The 15,333-nt window shown below is 41.8% G+C and overlaps 1 protein-coding gene across 1 annotated transcript in view; it reads right to left on the bottom strand.

Annotated features, from left to right (window-relative positions):
* UTP20 (UTP20 small subunit processome component) overlaps positions 1 to 15,333 on the bottom strand; it is a 65,030-nt gene that overhangs the window by 37,579 nt on the left and 12,118 nt on the right. The window contains exons 13-26 of the mRNA XM_080394176.1: positions 14,418 to 14,573; positions 13,808 to 13,896; positions 11,327 to 11,432; positions 10,027 to 10,177; positions 9,538 to 9,600; positions 9,051 to 9,209; positions 7,763 to 7,839; positions 6,802 to 6,881; positions 6,282 to 6,525; positions 5,077 to 5,277; positions 3,160 to 3,250; positions 1,498 to 1,583; positions 804 to 929; positions 78 to 244 (exon numbers count right to left, since the gene is read on the bottom strand). Of these exons, the coding sequence (XP_080250302.1) occupies positions 78 to 244; positions 804 to 929; positions 1,498 to 1,583; positions 3,160 to 3,250; positions 5,077 to 5,277; positions 6,282 to 6,525; positions 6,802 to 6,881; positions 7,763 to 7,839; positions 9,051 to 9,209; positions 9,538 to 9,600; positions 10,027 to 10,177; positions 11,327 to 11,432; positions 13,808 to 13,896; positions 14,418 to 14,573 (1,796 nt within the window). The remainder of the gene's footprint in view (positions 1 to 77; positions 245 to 803; positions 930 to 1,497; positions 1,584 to 3,159; positions 3,251 to 5,076; positions 5,278 to 6,281; positions 6,526 to 6,801; positions 6,882 to 7,762; positions 7,840 to 9,050; positions 9,210 to 9,537; positions 9,601 to 10,026; positions 10,178 to 11,326; positions 11,433 to 13,807; positions 13,897 to 14,417; positions 14,574 to 15,333) is intronic.

The following is a 15,333-nucleotide window of genomic DNA, read 5'->3' as shown; positions in this document are numbered from 1 at the left end:
TACTAAGCCTATTTATCCTCCCACATCTCTACAGGTCAGGAAGCACCAAACCCCCAGGTTCTAATGCCAGTACCTACCATTACTGAATTGCTTCACAGCTTCAAAGAGCAGATCCAAGAACATCCTTATCTCTTCTGGCAGTGAACCAGCAAGAAATCGCAGAACGATTGACATGCGAGTGGCTGCTGAAGACTTGCCCTGTGTTTTGTTCCCTGTTTTGTTTCTCATTCTGCCATAGAGAATTCTTCAAGAGTAAAAGAAGAGGTTGCGTTAGCTTTCAGCAAGCCATCTGTTTCCTAGCCTCTTATTCTGCAGAAACTCTATTGAAAAGTATTCTCTAGTGAGAACAACCTGAATGGAAGTCCCCGATTCAGGGTCTCCACTGAATTAGTACACATTACCCAAAAACACTGCAGTGAAAGATCAGCTTCTGCTACTGCAATGGAAGCTTTGCTGGAGACTTCAGGTATAAAACTAGTTATCTCCATGACAACTTGCATCACTATGTCTTAATAAAAATAAGTGGCAATGCTCAGTGAACTGAAATGTTCTCACAATTCTCTGTAAGCCTTAGCAGAAATAGTATTTACCAAAAAACTGTTTTTAAAGAAAACACCATTTGTATTAACACATTTATGTAATGTGCCGATAAGGAAACCACAGAGAACATCTCAAACTAAGTGGTCAAACTATACCATTAACCATAGGTGTATTTCAACTGTTTAAAACAAGAAGCAGCAGCCTTACATCTCTGTTCATGGTACTTTGACATGAAACTTTTAAGCCCACACTTCGTAACACACCTCATAAGAACAGGGATAAGATCTGGGCGATGCTCCATTTTTACTACTGCGGTCTCCTCAGAAATACTGAAATGGACTATTTCCTCCTTAAAACTCTTGTCCTCCAGTAGCCGTTGCAAGTTCTCCCTGAAAGTAATAAACATTCTTCGAGGGCAGGTAGTGTTATAAAAACAAACAGACAGACAGACATACACATGCATCTATATCTAATTACCTACCTATCTAATGTATGCTGTATATAAAATATTAACATACTATGTTGCCACCCTTTTATCAAAAAATATTTTAAAAAGCCAGCAAGTTCAAGCTAATTATGTAGGGAAGTATTTCCTGGACACAATCTGAAGAGATTATTCAACCATAAATACCGTTTTATGCTGTCACTTTCTCTGGGTGGTTATAAATCATCCAATACAAAAGACCTCTTTGAAAATTATTCAAGTACTATGCTCACACTATTCTAAGACAGAATGAAAGTGTTGCCATTTTTCTGTAAATGAAAGAGACTGACCAACATCAAGACCTTATTTCCCATTTCAGATAGGAAATACAGAGCTGGCTAAAATCAAAATTTATACATACGCCTTCAACAAATACAGGAAAGGCTCTCTCTCTGAGGCAACTGACCCCAAGCAGGCTTCTGATATGACAGCAGGCTCATTCACTGATGCTAATATAATATAAAAGCTTTTACCTGTATGGCAGTAGATGAGGATGCTTGTATGTCATTATACAGTCAAGAGCTATTCTCTGTACATTCTGGTCTTGATGGGACAGTAACTGCAAATCACAAAAGAAAGAAAATCAGTCCCTATCTAGAAGACAAGAGAGATCACTGAAAAATAGTGAAACCACCCACAGGCTCCAAGGTCAACCAGGTTTTGGACTAACTTAGCAAAATGGAAACAATGCATGTGTTGCGATACAAAGCTAAGATGTGAATATACAACTGTCACTCATAAAAAGTGGACATAGTTGCTGGTAGTTCATATATGCTTTCCCTGCCCTCTACACAGGACAGTTATAATATCTGGGTTTTCATAATTGTCTTTTGGACCACTGTCAGCCTGCGTTTTCAGTGTCCAAAATCAGTTACCACTTGTATACCTGGGGAGACTGGATTAAAATGCAGACTGCCAAACCATCACAAGACACTTGTATTTCTTTCCTGTGCCAAACAAAAAATAACTCCTAAGTCTTGATATACAAAGTATTACTGAGATTTGTCCTCTCTTGAAGATGTCTCCTCATAACCTAGATATTAAGAAATACAGATAATTTCCCCAGGCAGCACCCTTATCAGTTCGTCAGTCTCCTACCAAACAGCACAGGCTAGAATCATCAAAGGTCACTTCTCCATGACATCCCTATGCCAGATGGACACACCAGCCATGACAATACATATGTTAAGACAGAGAAATGGCAAACAGTAAGCGATGAAGAAATCTCTCTTCTTACATCAGGCTCTTCTTCACACTGTTTTGAACTGTACACATCTGTCCAATATTTTCCTAAGAATACAGGCAAGCAAACACATGGACCAACTCACTCTTTTCCTAAGCAAACCTCTAAGGTTGATTGAAACAGAGGGAATGTTCATTACATTCTCAAATTTGCAGAGTAATGAATGGACCTTCCAACTCCCACACTGGGTGGAAATCAGGGAACTAACAGGTTTGTACCATTTAATACAGTTCTACAGCCCACTGACACAGCCTGAGAGAACACAAATTGGGAACAATTAGAGCAAACCCTAATGATGTGAACAAATCCACAATTCAGGAACTAAGAAACCCCAGTAAAACTAATAAAGTGGCCTTTTAAGGAGTGTAGGATAAAGACTGAGAATCCCTCCTCAGAGTCGTATTTTTGACAGTTCCTTCAAGGAAGTTCCTCAAAAAGGAATCTTATCAAACCGAGTATCCTTCAAGAAGAAACTCCGTTTCCTTTTTTTGATGCAAAACAATCTGTTGTTCACACCAACTATGTTTTTTTTAGACACAACACTGTAAGACAAGGACAAATCTCCTCAGACCTTCCTCAGTCGTTGGGTTCAAAATCCTCTTCCAGATCCTGCTGTGCAAGTGCAACAGCCTCCCTCTACAGCCACTCCTCCACCATGCCAAAGACTACTACTTGTCAGCTGCCGGATCTGTATGCATGAGCCACTCCTGGCAAATGAAGCCAGTTATCTCAAAAGCAGGTCTTCGCTAAAGGGGCTCATTTCAAGTGACGCCTGCTAGAAAGCACTCTCAAGGACAGCTCGGTTCAGAAAATGGCAGGTTTCTGTAGTCTCAGACACTGCATTCAAATGAGTTTATTAGCAGTAATTCTAAAAGCCAGCAAACAGCATTACCTGAGTATATAATGCATTCAATTTCTGCTCCAGATACAATGCACGAGGATTCGAGAATTTAGAGAAAACTTGTAAGTGGGCTATTAGTTGCCTGTAAAACGAAACAAAACAAAACAGAACAGTTATTTTTTAAAATGACCAGAAGAGACAATCCTGCATTACCATAAACAAACGGGGAATTTTTATGATTAACAAGAAAGAGAAACAAACACACAAAAAACCCCAAAACAAGAGGATCCCAAGTCTACAGGCCTCCATTTCAGAGACACAGGTATCCCGTTCCCTCTCCTAAGCAGCTCCTTCCAAATGTCACTTTACTGCACAGAGAAGGCCATTTCCTCAGTAGCACTAGATGGCCTCTGCTTTTGATGAAAAAGGAATATAAACAGGCAGGATGCAGCTTACTACTCTCTGCCAGCCCAGCCTGGAACACCAAACAAGTGAGTTTACCTCTTTATTTATTCACTTGTCCTTAACTGGTGCCCACTTCACTCTAGCAACATGAAAGGCTGCGTTTAGCCACAGGCTGTGCTGGACTTACGCCAAGCTGTAAGCACCAATGGCAGTTCCTCTACAAGTGGTTGTGTTACCCCACCTCCACTTTAGGGGAGGGGAGAGAGATGACAAGGATAAGGAAGGTGTGAGATCTCCTCTACCATATACACTGCGGGGCTGACCAAGGCTGTTCTCACACAGCTGCTCACCCTGGTAGTTTACACTGAACTCCCCAGACATTTAGCTGGGCCACCTTACTCCATGGCTGGGCTCAGCCAAAGGATGAGTACGATGCCTTCCAGCAACCCTGTGTTGAGCTTGGGGCAGGCGTGGGTCCTCCCGCTGCCTCGGCCAGACCTCACAGCCAGGGTACAGCCCTGCCAGGGCTCTCCTTCCGCGGCACAGCCCTGAGCGCATGAACTATCCAGGGCCAAGATGAAGGGAGGTCACCCAGAACTCATAAACACGCCTCCCCCAAGTCTTCTATGCCTTTGTTACTGCCACCAGGAACTAATGTTTCCACTTAAGCATATGGACATTTTGAGATGGAGGTTGAATAAAAAAAAAATTAACAAAACATCATGGACTGACACTGTATTTTAATTGCTGCTAATTTGCAGATAAAAGTCAGAATCTGGGAACAAAATGAAACACCTCTAAGACACCTGGGATTAAATGACAATTCAGGTTACACATCAAATATTTGTGTTCCAACATGTAAGGTGACATTTTGAAATTCTGTCATTACAAGGGCCATCTTTTGCAGAAAAAGTGGCAAAAGACAAATCTTTGTGATGTATTTGTGATGGACATTTGACAGGGGTCATCAGAGCAAAAAGACTGATTACAGAAATTGTGGAGAATTCATACAAAGTCATTTTCTCCACGTATTCAGCACTGCAAACAATGACACTACAACAGCTTCTGTAGCTTCTAAAACATCACCAAATAAAAATCTTTGTCCCCAAGAAAAACACCAGGAAAAAGATTTTTAACAGGTAGGCAATGGCAGAATCCCAGTATTAAAATACCTGAACAAATAGTGTCATTTTTCAAAGTGTTTAGCGATACCCATGATTTTAAAAGACCAACACACAGAGAGAAGTCAAGGGAATGCAGCTACAATAGCCTCTGAAAACTTCAGAATACCACATAACTTGCTTAAAGCAACACAAACCACAGACTGTCAGCAGGTAATGAGATAGCGATAAAGCCTGAGCAGCATCTTTAGATGTTTAGTACTGTGCAGGCAGCGTTTCTCACTCTGAAATGCTTATAATCCACTGAAAAATTACAAAGTGCAAGCAAGAGAAGAAAAAGTAATATATATAAAAATATTGCTTTTATCTTTTTATCTCAAGACGAGCTGCTGAATTTGCCTTTCTGTGAAAGTACTAGCAAGGGAAAACTAAAAATACTTACTTAGCAGCAGCTCTTCTTGTTTTCTTTTTCGGTAGTCCTAAAGTAATTGGTTCCCCTTCTTTTTCTTCTTCCTCCTCCTCCTCCATAGCAACATCATTCACCTCTTCACTAGATATTTCTTTTGCTACCACTGTACCAGTAGTTTTCTTTCTAAGATCCTGAGATGGAGCCACTAATGAATCTGCTGGGTAGTACTCATTTCTGTGTTTAAACAAACACCAAACCAAACCAAAACCAAAAAGAAGTAATTAAGCAGCATAGCATTTTTCAGGGTTGGTTTCTGCACAAGAATAACTAAAAACTCCACAATCCACCATTCTCATTTACAGCACTGTATTTCAGGAAACTATACGGCTAAAAACTCCTATTTCAGCAAGTATATGCTTCTTTGCCTACAAGTTACAGAGATATAAGGCAGTGACCAAATACACTAAAGGAGACTGGAGGTAACTGGTGGAAAGGAAAAGAGAGACTGAGTCACTGAGTTACTACAGGTCTGTAAAGAGGTTATATGGAGGGCATGGTGCTTGTGGTTGCTTGAGCAGGCAGGTGAACAGCGAATGGCAGCATGAGAGTGAGGAAAATAACTTACTACAGTATGATTTGATTTTTTCTGGAAGGAAAGCAAAACATAGGTTTTCTAATCATGGAAAAGGAATATGAGAAACCTTCCTCTGCCAAGAGATCACATCTACCCCATATGCACCATAATATCTGATATGTGCACGCCTTGCTATTAAAGGGAACAATCATACATAATCAAGCATACAAGCACCCACTGCTCTCCCTCCAGGGGAAGGAAATTGAGTCAACCTCTAACAAAACCAGTATTTTTCCAGTCCTGGGGAAAATACTTTGCTTTTCTCTGATTCCACATTAAAATGTATTTTCACATTAAAAAAAGGAAATTTATTTCCACTGAAATCACTCCCTGATGGAATAGTGAGGCTGTGACAGTGACAATTCAAATGAACGAGAGATCGAGCAGCACAAATGTACTGCCAGTTTCATTTCAGCCTGCTTCTTGTGCGATGCTTTTACCAGATTCTACAACTCAATCAAAAAAGTTATTTTAACTGGAAACAGGCACCTCATCAGCCATGCATTCAGGAAATAAAGTCTATAATGCAACAGCCATAGTCTTAAAGCTCAGTAACACGTTGAAAGCAATGTGTCCTCTCAACTGAAAAGTAAATCTTTCTTACCTAATAAATCTCAAAAGTAGCGGGGAAAGTTCCCTCGACCTAGGTTCCACCCTGTCTGGAAACTTTTCCAGTGCTTTCCACAGTAGGAAACGGAAGTTTGTGTGGTCCAGCCGCTCGCTGCAATCTGTTCTAGTCCTCAGTTGCTTCAGGAAGACAGTCCCCACCTCTCGTTCTGGCATCTTCTCACTTTCTGTTTCAGCAATGCTTTCCTCCTGCTCATCTAGTTCATTTTGCAGCTCCATTTCTATACAACAGATGAAGAAAATCTCCTCAGGTTACTTCATAATCGCCAGTAACAAGTAAGCGGTCCCCCATTACAAAAGTAATACTTTTGGTGACATGTACCTGTTTAGACAACTGCATTTAACAGTTTTCTCCCAAGCCTCTCCATTCGTGCCCTACACATGACACTGGCAGTCAAGAGCCCTGGTTCTGAATTCCCCCATCACATGTAAATTTGGGGCCCATAAAAAACAAGAGTCACGTCACTCACAGTTAGCTGGGTGGAACTGTGACTTACCAGCATAGGTAGCAGCCCTCTCCAAATGCTCATATAAGACCTTCCAGAACTGTTTATTCTCCATTTCCTTTGCATGGGAACTAACAAAGCATAAGACAGCATGAAATTAAAGAGAATATAAAAAAAGCCATGTGTCACTAGGCAAGTTAACAACTAAGACAATCAAAGGCTTTGATCACTGCTTTAATGTGGCTGTCTGAAGACGGGACATCTGCACAATACAGCTGTGGCACTGCCTTGCCTTTACTCATGGGTCCCAAATGGCAATTGTTATTAACATAATCTGGTTGTATCTCATGAGTTCAAATGAACTCAAATTGAGTGAAAAAAATGTTCTCAAGTTTTCTACTGACTTCTGTACAGTAATATATAGAACCAAAGGAAGAATTAGCACAGACATATCTTTTGAAGAGCTGGTTTATTTTTTTATTATTTTTATTAATTCACTAGTTTGAAGGGGAAAATCCTATACTTTTTAATCATATAACAGAGGAGAAAAATCAAGAAGATAACACCGTGCTGAAAGCAGACACTGATTTCTGTATTTAGCTCAGCTGTCACCATGGTAAGTCTTCCTTACTCTTTAGTAGGATTTAGAGGTTTTCCAGTAAGGACAAAAGAGTCAGAGACAGGGAAACTGAGAAGGACTTCTTGCTCCTTTAAGCATTTGTGAAACACTAATCAAATCCTGCTACCTTTGACTGAAAATACTGATGCTATTTGACTGTATTTGTTTTAAGTTCCCTTTAATAGCAAGAAAAAAAATCAGAAACTAAGTTAAAGTCTACACAGGTTGAGATTTGAGAGATCAAATTAATTTCAGATTATTTCACATGAAGGCTCCAATGCACAGATCTCCCCCCAAATCAGACATTTTTACCTCAGCTTTTTTTCACAGAACAATGGAAGGAACATTCTGCGAGACCACCACAGACTGCAACGTGTACACACATATACTCACATTATGAGTTCAATTACAGGATCCCATAAGGGGCTGAAGTTAATATAAAGCATTCCCAGTAAATACCGAAGAGGCACCTAGAATGACATACAATACCATCTTGAGATGTAAAAAACAATAGTAAAGACTAATGAACCTCCTCTAACCTTTCTTCCTTTCAAAGAGTTAGTTCTCAAAAGTACTACAAGTAACGAAACAAGTCACATACATCCTCATTCCTTGTGTCACAGCTGCATGATAAAATCTAGAGCCCATTTACTGTGAGCTGCACTGAGATCTAGTCACCATACCTACGTACCATGAATGTGCACAAACCAGTTCAGCACAGCACGTGATTTGATTGCCTGCCTCCCTCTCTAACTTCAGGGCTGCCACAGCAGCATTAGGACCTCAGAAAGAGGAAAGTCTGCCCTGAGGAGTCTTCATTGCACTAGGCTAGGGGTCCTCAAACTTTTTAACCAGGGGGCCGGTGCATGGATGCAGTGGCAGGCAGTCACCTGCGGCTGCTTGGTTTCCCCCCCAACCCCCGGCAGGGGTGTCTGTAAATACCGGGGGCTGGATTGAGGACCCTGGGGGGCCGTATCCGGCCCACGGGCCGTAGTTTGAGGACCCCTGCACTAGGCTTACAAGTCCTCTGGACGGACTCCTTGCTGACCTATACGCAGTAGGAATGACCTACAACCCCTCCTCACAGGAGCTTACAAGTAAAGGTAAAAAAAAATTATACAGGTACAGCAACAGCCAGAAAAACAATAATAAAAACCCCCAACCCTCCTACCAAATCCACGATCATTTAAAGTTGTAAAATTGTGAATCTTCCAACATCTAGAAAGCGAGCTCCCCTTTAGCTCAGCAGCAGAGGAGATTCAACAGTCACAGGCATACAAGATTCTCACCCTGCAGCAAGATTCAGAACCCAGGCTCTCCGGTGGGAGTCCCACCATGCTGATGATATGGCAAAGTCATGATTTTAAATTTTGCCATGACTCACTTCTCCCTGGAAACATTTGCCTTCCTTTCCACAATATCAAAACCTGATTAATCTGGTTGTGGGCCATTTACCTAGATACTACTCTTGTTCGACTAAATACACAAAAGAACACAACAGTCCCAAGGACAATGGGAGCTGTGATCCCTACTAACAAGTAAGTTTTCTAAAACCTAATCTGGGACCTAAGAGTTCATAAAAAAATCACTTATTAAAAACTCTGCTATCCATGTGATGGAGTAAGAACGATCTCTTGGAATAAAAGAATGCGACAACAGCTTTTTGACAATAACCACTGACCTCCTGCAAAGATCCACTTGGTATTGCAGACTTCACTATATCACATCTTAGTTTCCTCAGATGGAGAAGTTTCTCTCTGTAATCATTCACTGTTGCTGGCACAAGTTCTGCTTGGAGCAGCGTGGCAAATACTGGCTGAAGCTCCCCTGTGCCATCACCCTGAACAAACAAGTGACACACATTTTGTATGCAAATCTTATTCTCACTGAAAGGTATTTCAACAAACCTACACAAAGGCCCAGCCATTTTGGACCAAAGAACAAAGTCAAGGGACTTGCTCTGGTTTCCACCATTAGGCACCAAAACTCACACATATGAAAACATCACGAGGCAGGTGGAAAAAGGATAAAACTGGAACATGAAAGCACAAAAGCAGAGGACAACCTCTACCAGACACATGCTTTCTTCCTGCAAAGTGGAAAACAGTTCACACAGAACATCAAACACAGATGGCTTTGAAATGTCAAATGAAAAGTTTTAGCCCTACCTCAATCTGCGTAGAAGGTGGACTCTGAAAATGGTTAAGAATTCGAACAGTCAACAGCCGGACCTATGCAAAGTGGAAACATAACATCAGAAGCGTGCAGGAGAACGCAGGCTACATACGCAGACACATACATATCCACACAGAGGTTATTGTTTTGCACAGGAGGCTGATTTCACTAGGTTCCTCCTGGAGTTGAGAAATGGATGAGCTCCTGTAGTCTAGCGGGCGATTCAAAATGAATACATTAGGTTCCTGCTCTGATTCACCTCCAGGGATGAGGCAAGCCTTGCAGGGCTAAAAGTTAACCTCTGTTAACTCATGCCCCACAGCAGCCTCTTAGAAAGACAGTCTTAAAGAGATACTATGGAACTAATAGCTTTACACGGTCTCATGTTTCTTCTTTCAGCCTTTATCATTTAACTTAGTTTACTCTTAAATTACATTGTTTAAAATAATTGAGCTTGTACAAGACAATTTGTAAGTGATTACCTTGGAAACACCAGTGGAAATATTAGGGTGCAACTTCTCAAACAAGTCCATTAGGTTCCCTTGGGAAAGGGGTTCCTGGCAGCCACACAATGCCAACCTCGTGTAATACAGATCAGCCAACAGCAACGCAGAGGGGTCTGAAGGGAAAGTGCTAAAACAACAGTGTGTTTTATTAGCATACAGCGAGCACTGCAACAATATAGCTATTGAAAATAAGGCAGTAGTGACAATATTAGAGGAAAATTCCACATGGCTTCAGACTCTGCTGGCGCTGGCAGACCAGTGAAGTCAAACTCCACCATCATACTGGCTTACAGTCTCAAAGCTCAATTACCTATGATAGCCCAAGAGGCATGAGATTCCTCCTTTGAATTAATCAGGCCTGTCAAGCTGGTCTAGCAGGATGGACTCACACACACAGAGTGCCAGAAAACAAATCTGCATAGGTCAGACAAGGGCTGCTGCCTGCTGCCCAGGTGCCCAGTCAGTGACCAGGGAAACCCCCTGCTACCTTACATCCCTTCCTCAGCGGGTTTCACATCCCCAGCCCAGAGCTGGCAGAAAAGCGCTAGACTGAAGCTCCCTGCCAAGACTTCCTGCCTGATCTGGGCAAGCTGTTTAAACTCCATCATGCCTCAGACATGGGCACCATGATTTCCTATCTGAAAGAGGATGTTCTGAAGCTCAAGCCACCAAAGCCTTGGAGATGCTCCAGCTCAACAGTGATGGGAGATGACAAGTTCAGCAGGATTTGCTGGAGGAAGATCAAGTCTCCCTCGATCCCTCCAGCCACTCAGTTATGTGTGCCAATTATAAGTAGAACAGAGTTACAATAAATAAAACTTGAGCATACAAAACCTCCTCCCACTGTGAAGCCATCACACGCATCGGTATGTAAGAACATGGTGGAAACCCTAAACCACCAGCAGACTGCAGAAGTTTAGGCTTTTGACACAATTCAGGAAGTGCTGTTCATGTCTTGTATCATTACAATATAACAAACAGGTACTAAATGTAGCACTCCTAGATAAAACTACAACCAATTTACTTGACATACTACCCTGCAGCTGTTTAAGAAAGCTTCGCTGAACAGGAACATACATCTACTTAGTTCTCCAAACAAACAGCGCCTGCAACATTGCTACCTTACCTAACCACAACCTTGAAGCAATGCGCTGGCGTAACACAACGGGCAACACGCGAAGAGGCATGTAACAAGTCCCTACATCAAGGCAACATCAACTCTTTTCCATACCAAAGAGAATCATGAAGGAGCACAGAACAGGCAGAGTTTACTTACGTCACCAAGCTCTTGACACGCTCCACAGGTAACAAATGGAGTATTTCAGAGGACTCTGCCAAACTAAGAAGAGTACTTACAGCTTGGCAGGCCACAAACAGGCTTCCTGGAGCAGAAAGAGAACAAGAACAGCCTGTGTATTTACTCAGCTTTCAATGACTTGTGTTTGTACGGTGCTTACCCATCCTGAAATGGCTGGAGTCACAGAAATACGGTAACATGGATTCCAGAACTGGCACGTGTATTTTCTAGCCATTATCATAACCCATAAAGGAAATGCTCCTCTGGCTATCAAAGTAAGGGCCTACTCCAGTGAACCAGCATTGAAAGCTGCATGCAGCTCCCAGTTTGCATTTGTTTCCATCACACATGCATACATAGAGAGCAGAGATCTGGAGCTAAGCACTGTTGCAGAAATCTTAGACTTCTATACTATAAAAGGCACTCAGAAATGATGCCCAAACTGATATTAATGCAGCAAAATAGAAGCAAAAAGATGCTTCCCCACAAGTGCCTATAAACTCTGGCACTTTTGGCAATGCACTACTTCAGAGCTGTCCCATGTACTTGAAGACTGAATATTTGTTAGTGAATGGAAAGTGGGTTTGGTGAATTTTGTCACAGCAATCACGTTTCCTTCCTAAACCTCTTCACCTCCTTTAGGGATGGAGGATTTTCCAGTAGCACAGGAGAGCCAAAGCCCTTCCAGGCAAGAAAAGAGGAGGGAAAATTGCCTTCCTCTGACACTCCTAAGTTAGCAAGTAGGTTGTTTAAAAACAATACAAAATAAAAATTCCCCTCTCCTCCATCTCTTTCCAAGCAGAAGAAACACTGCTTCTAATCCAGCCAAACTGAAAAAAGTTTCTAAAGGATATAATTTTCTTACATTCTGCCAGCTGCAATGGAAAAGAAGGGGAAGTGAGCATCCACTTCCCATTTATTCCTTTTAAAACGTCCCTCTATTAAAAGTTGCTTAATTCCCCAGGTGTATGACAAATCCTGCCCACCTTCTGTACACCACTCTCTAAGGGGCTCCTCAAAGTAAGAAGAAACAAGAAGCAATAGCAGGATGAAGCTTTCTGCATCTATAATGTAAGGGCTCATATTCCCAAACTGTAATCTGCACATCATTTGGCAGTAGTATGCCTCTGCTGGACAAAGATAGTGGCTTCCACCTCACTACAAATGCACCTATGCGCTTCCATACAGGCAGTTAGCCCTGAACAGCTGCCAGGGGTAAGCCGCTGTTGCTCTGTCCCAGTTCACAAGTCAGCTTCGCTGCACTCCACAGCAACTGTGGAAAAACACCCCGTTCTGGGACTTGCACTTTGCCTCAGAGGCCAGGCAGGTCAAATAAGGAGCACAGGGCTGGGGTGTGCCTTGCACAGGCAGTGAGAAGAGCTGGAGTCCTAGTAGAAGGTGAAAGACTTGCAGAGATCATGGAGCTGTAAAGAATGCCGGAGGATGAAGAAAGTGTCCTGGAACTTTAGTTTGGGAGAAGGGTGAGGAAAATCAAGCAAAGATGCGTAGGATGGGAAGACAGGAGGCAGAAGTGTAGGATTGAGGTTGCATTTGTTTTCTTTTATGGGCAAAGGAAGAAACAGCAATGTGCCTCATGCGTGTGCACACACACGCACAAAGCTGGTGTAGAGCTGCTCCTAATACCACCAAAGATGAGACCCAAGAAAAGAAAGTTTGGGTATTCCTTTTCTAGGGTAAGTACACTGCGACTAACACAATCACAACAAGCATGCAAACCCTGCAAACAGGATAGAAGAAAAGGCTAAATCAATAAGGACCATGCTTGACAAAGACTAGACGAAAAGGCAACAGAGCCAATTGGCAGACACATTTAGGAATGTTAATAAAGAGACTTATAAAGGGAAAAGGCCAGACTCTAGACAAGCTCTTTCAAACCAAGGAACAACGAACACTGAACCTGGGGCATTCCAACACTTGCTCATACTTTGACACAAGGCCAAACACTTGCAATCCCGTGAGTAGCACCTGCCCTGCTCAATGCAAGCTCGGTTAAAACACTTTTTTCTGGCCAGAGAGGGAAGACAACTAGTGATCACCTATGCCTGGAGGGATTTTAGAATTGGTGCCGTCACTTCAGTCAGAGGTGGTGATGTCCCAAACTTTGCACTATAGGTTTGTGGTAGTCTAATTGGAGCATCAACCTGGATCTGGTTTACATTGATTTCCATCTTCTTTTTTTGCCCACTTTCTTTTCTCCTTCCCAATTATCTCTGTCCTCCACTTTGCAGAACATCTGCTGCCCCATTATTATTACCAACAGCAAATGCAGAACTGTTTCCTGGAGGGTGTTTCCTCCCAGGCTTTGCTTTTCTAGTTTTACTTGAGCTGGTCAATAAATTTGGATACAATCCTACTGCTATTCATTTTCATGCTGTGTTTATACTTTTTTTTTTAGTATATCAACAAAAAGCAAATAAACAGGATATAACCTTAACTGACCTCTGCAGAGGCTTCCTTTGTCAATGGCTGTGAAGAGAGAGTCTATAAAACTTGTCACATGGGGCAGAACGTTTTCTTTGTCCATTGGTCTGTCCAAAATAAACGGGAAGACTTTTACCTTTGTTACACTGACACCTACACACATACAAAAGCTTTCTTTCACATCTATGTGGTATTAAATTACAGAGAGCTCACCCAAAGTTTGAAACCAGCAGCAAACCATTTTTGCTATTTCCAATTCACAATTTAAGTTGTAGCATTCAATGCACCTTCTTTCCAACTATTCCTTCCATGCAAGAACATCATAATTACTGAAAAACCCACTGCCCAGAAAGCACAGCACTTAAAACACAGAAACTGGAATGTATCAAGAACGTGTCTACATACTAGAGTACTAAATTTAGGCCAATCAAGAAAATTATATTGTATTCCTGACTTTACTATTGACTTATAGTATTGCCACACAGCATTTTTCCACCTTCTAACCCCAGCTTCCCCTAAACAGGTTGAGTAATTGTTGTCCTTGCTTTACTAAAATGATTTCTGACAGACAGCGAACTAGACAGTATTACAGAAATACATGACAACAGTATCTTAAAATATCACTTACCTCATATGTGGCAGTACAACCAAGGCAACCCAAGGCTGTGAAAGGTCAGTGATGTCTTCCTTCTCTTGTAAATGGATTAAAGACAATACATGATCCAACACCGGTACTTCTGCCTTTCCTCCTTGTCTTTTACATGTTTGTTGCCTTGTATTAGAGCTACAAATAAACCGAAACTTTTTAGTAACCCACCACTGCATATCAGAGATGGTTCCTTTTCCTCCCAAGATATTCCAAATTTTATTTTGCTACTTCTAGCAAAAAGGACTTGGACAACCCAAGGGTTTTTTTTCTTTTTAATGTCGTCCACACAAAGCACCATCTAGTCATGCTGAGAAGCATAAAACACGGACCACAAGAAATGTCAGGTCTGTATTTCAAGTTTAACTAGTATTTCTAGAAGGAAAGACACTCGTTCTCAGCTGGGCAGCCTCATAACTAGGACATACAGCCTCTATGAGCACCTGCAAGCTGTCTCTGTAATTACTGTTAATAAATCATGAGCACGCTGACACAGATAAGACTAATGGATGACAAAAAACAACCAGTAAGGTAAAAGTTTGAGGACTTAAAAGGAACCGCAAGCTGAGCCCAAATCAACAAGCCTATCTGCAGGACTGGACCATACTGCAACATATGAACAGGAGTACTTCACACCCCATGGACAGCAATCTTTCCATTCCACCCAGTGCTTGCAACACCACAGTCAGAAGGCTGCATAAGCTCCACCCTTCAGGAAATAGAGAAGCCAACAAAAAGACATCCTCAAGAATCATTAGAGGTTTAAGAAACAAAATTTATGAGATAAACCTAAAGGAATTAGGATTGTTGGTCCAGAGAAAGAAGATTTCAGATGTTTCTGATGATCAAAGCCCATTATTTGTAAAAGGCAGATGGATAGAATAAGAAATACTCTGCT

Source organism: Falco punctatus (genome assembly GCF_963210335.1).
Source record: "Falco punctatus genome assembly, chromosome: 6".
Lineage (NCBI taxonomy): Eukaryota > Metazoa > Chordata > Aves > Falconiformes > Falconidae > Falco > Falco punctatus.
This window is presented reverse-complemented; position numbering and strand designations above follow the sequence as displayed.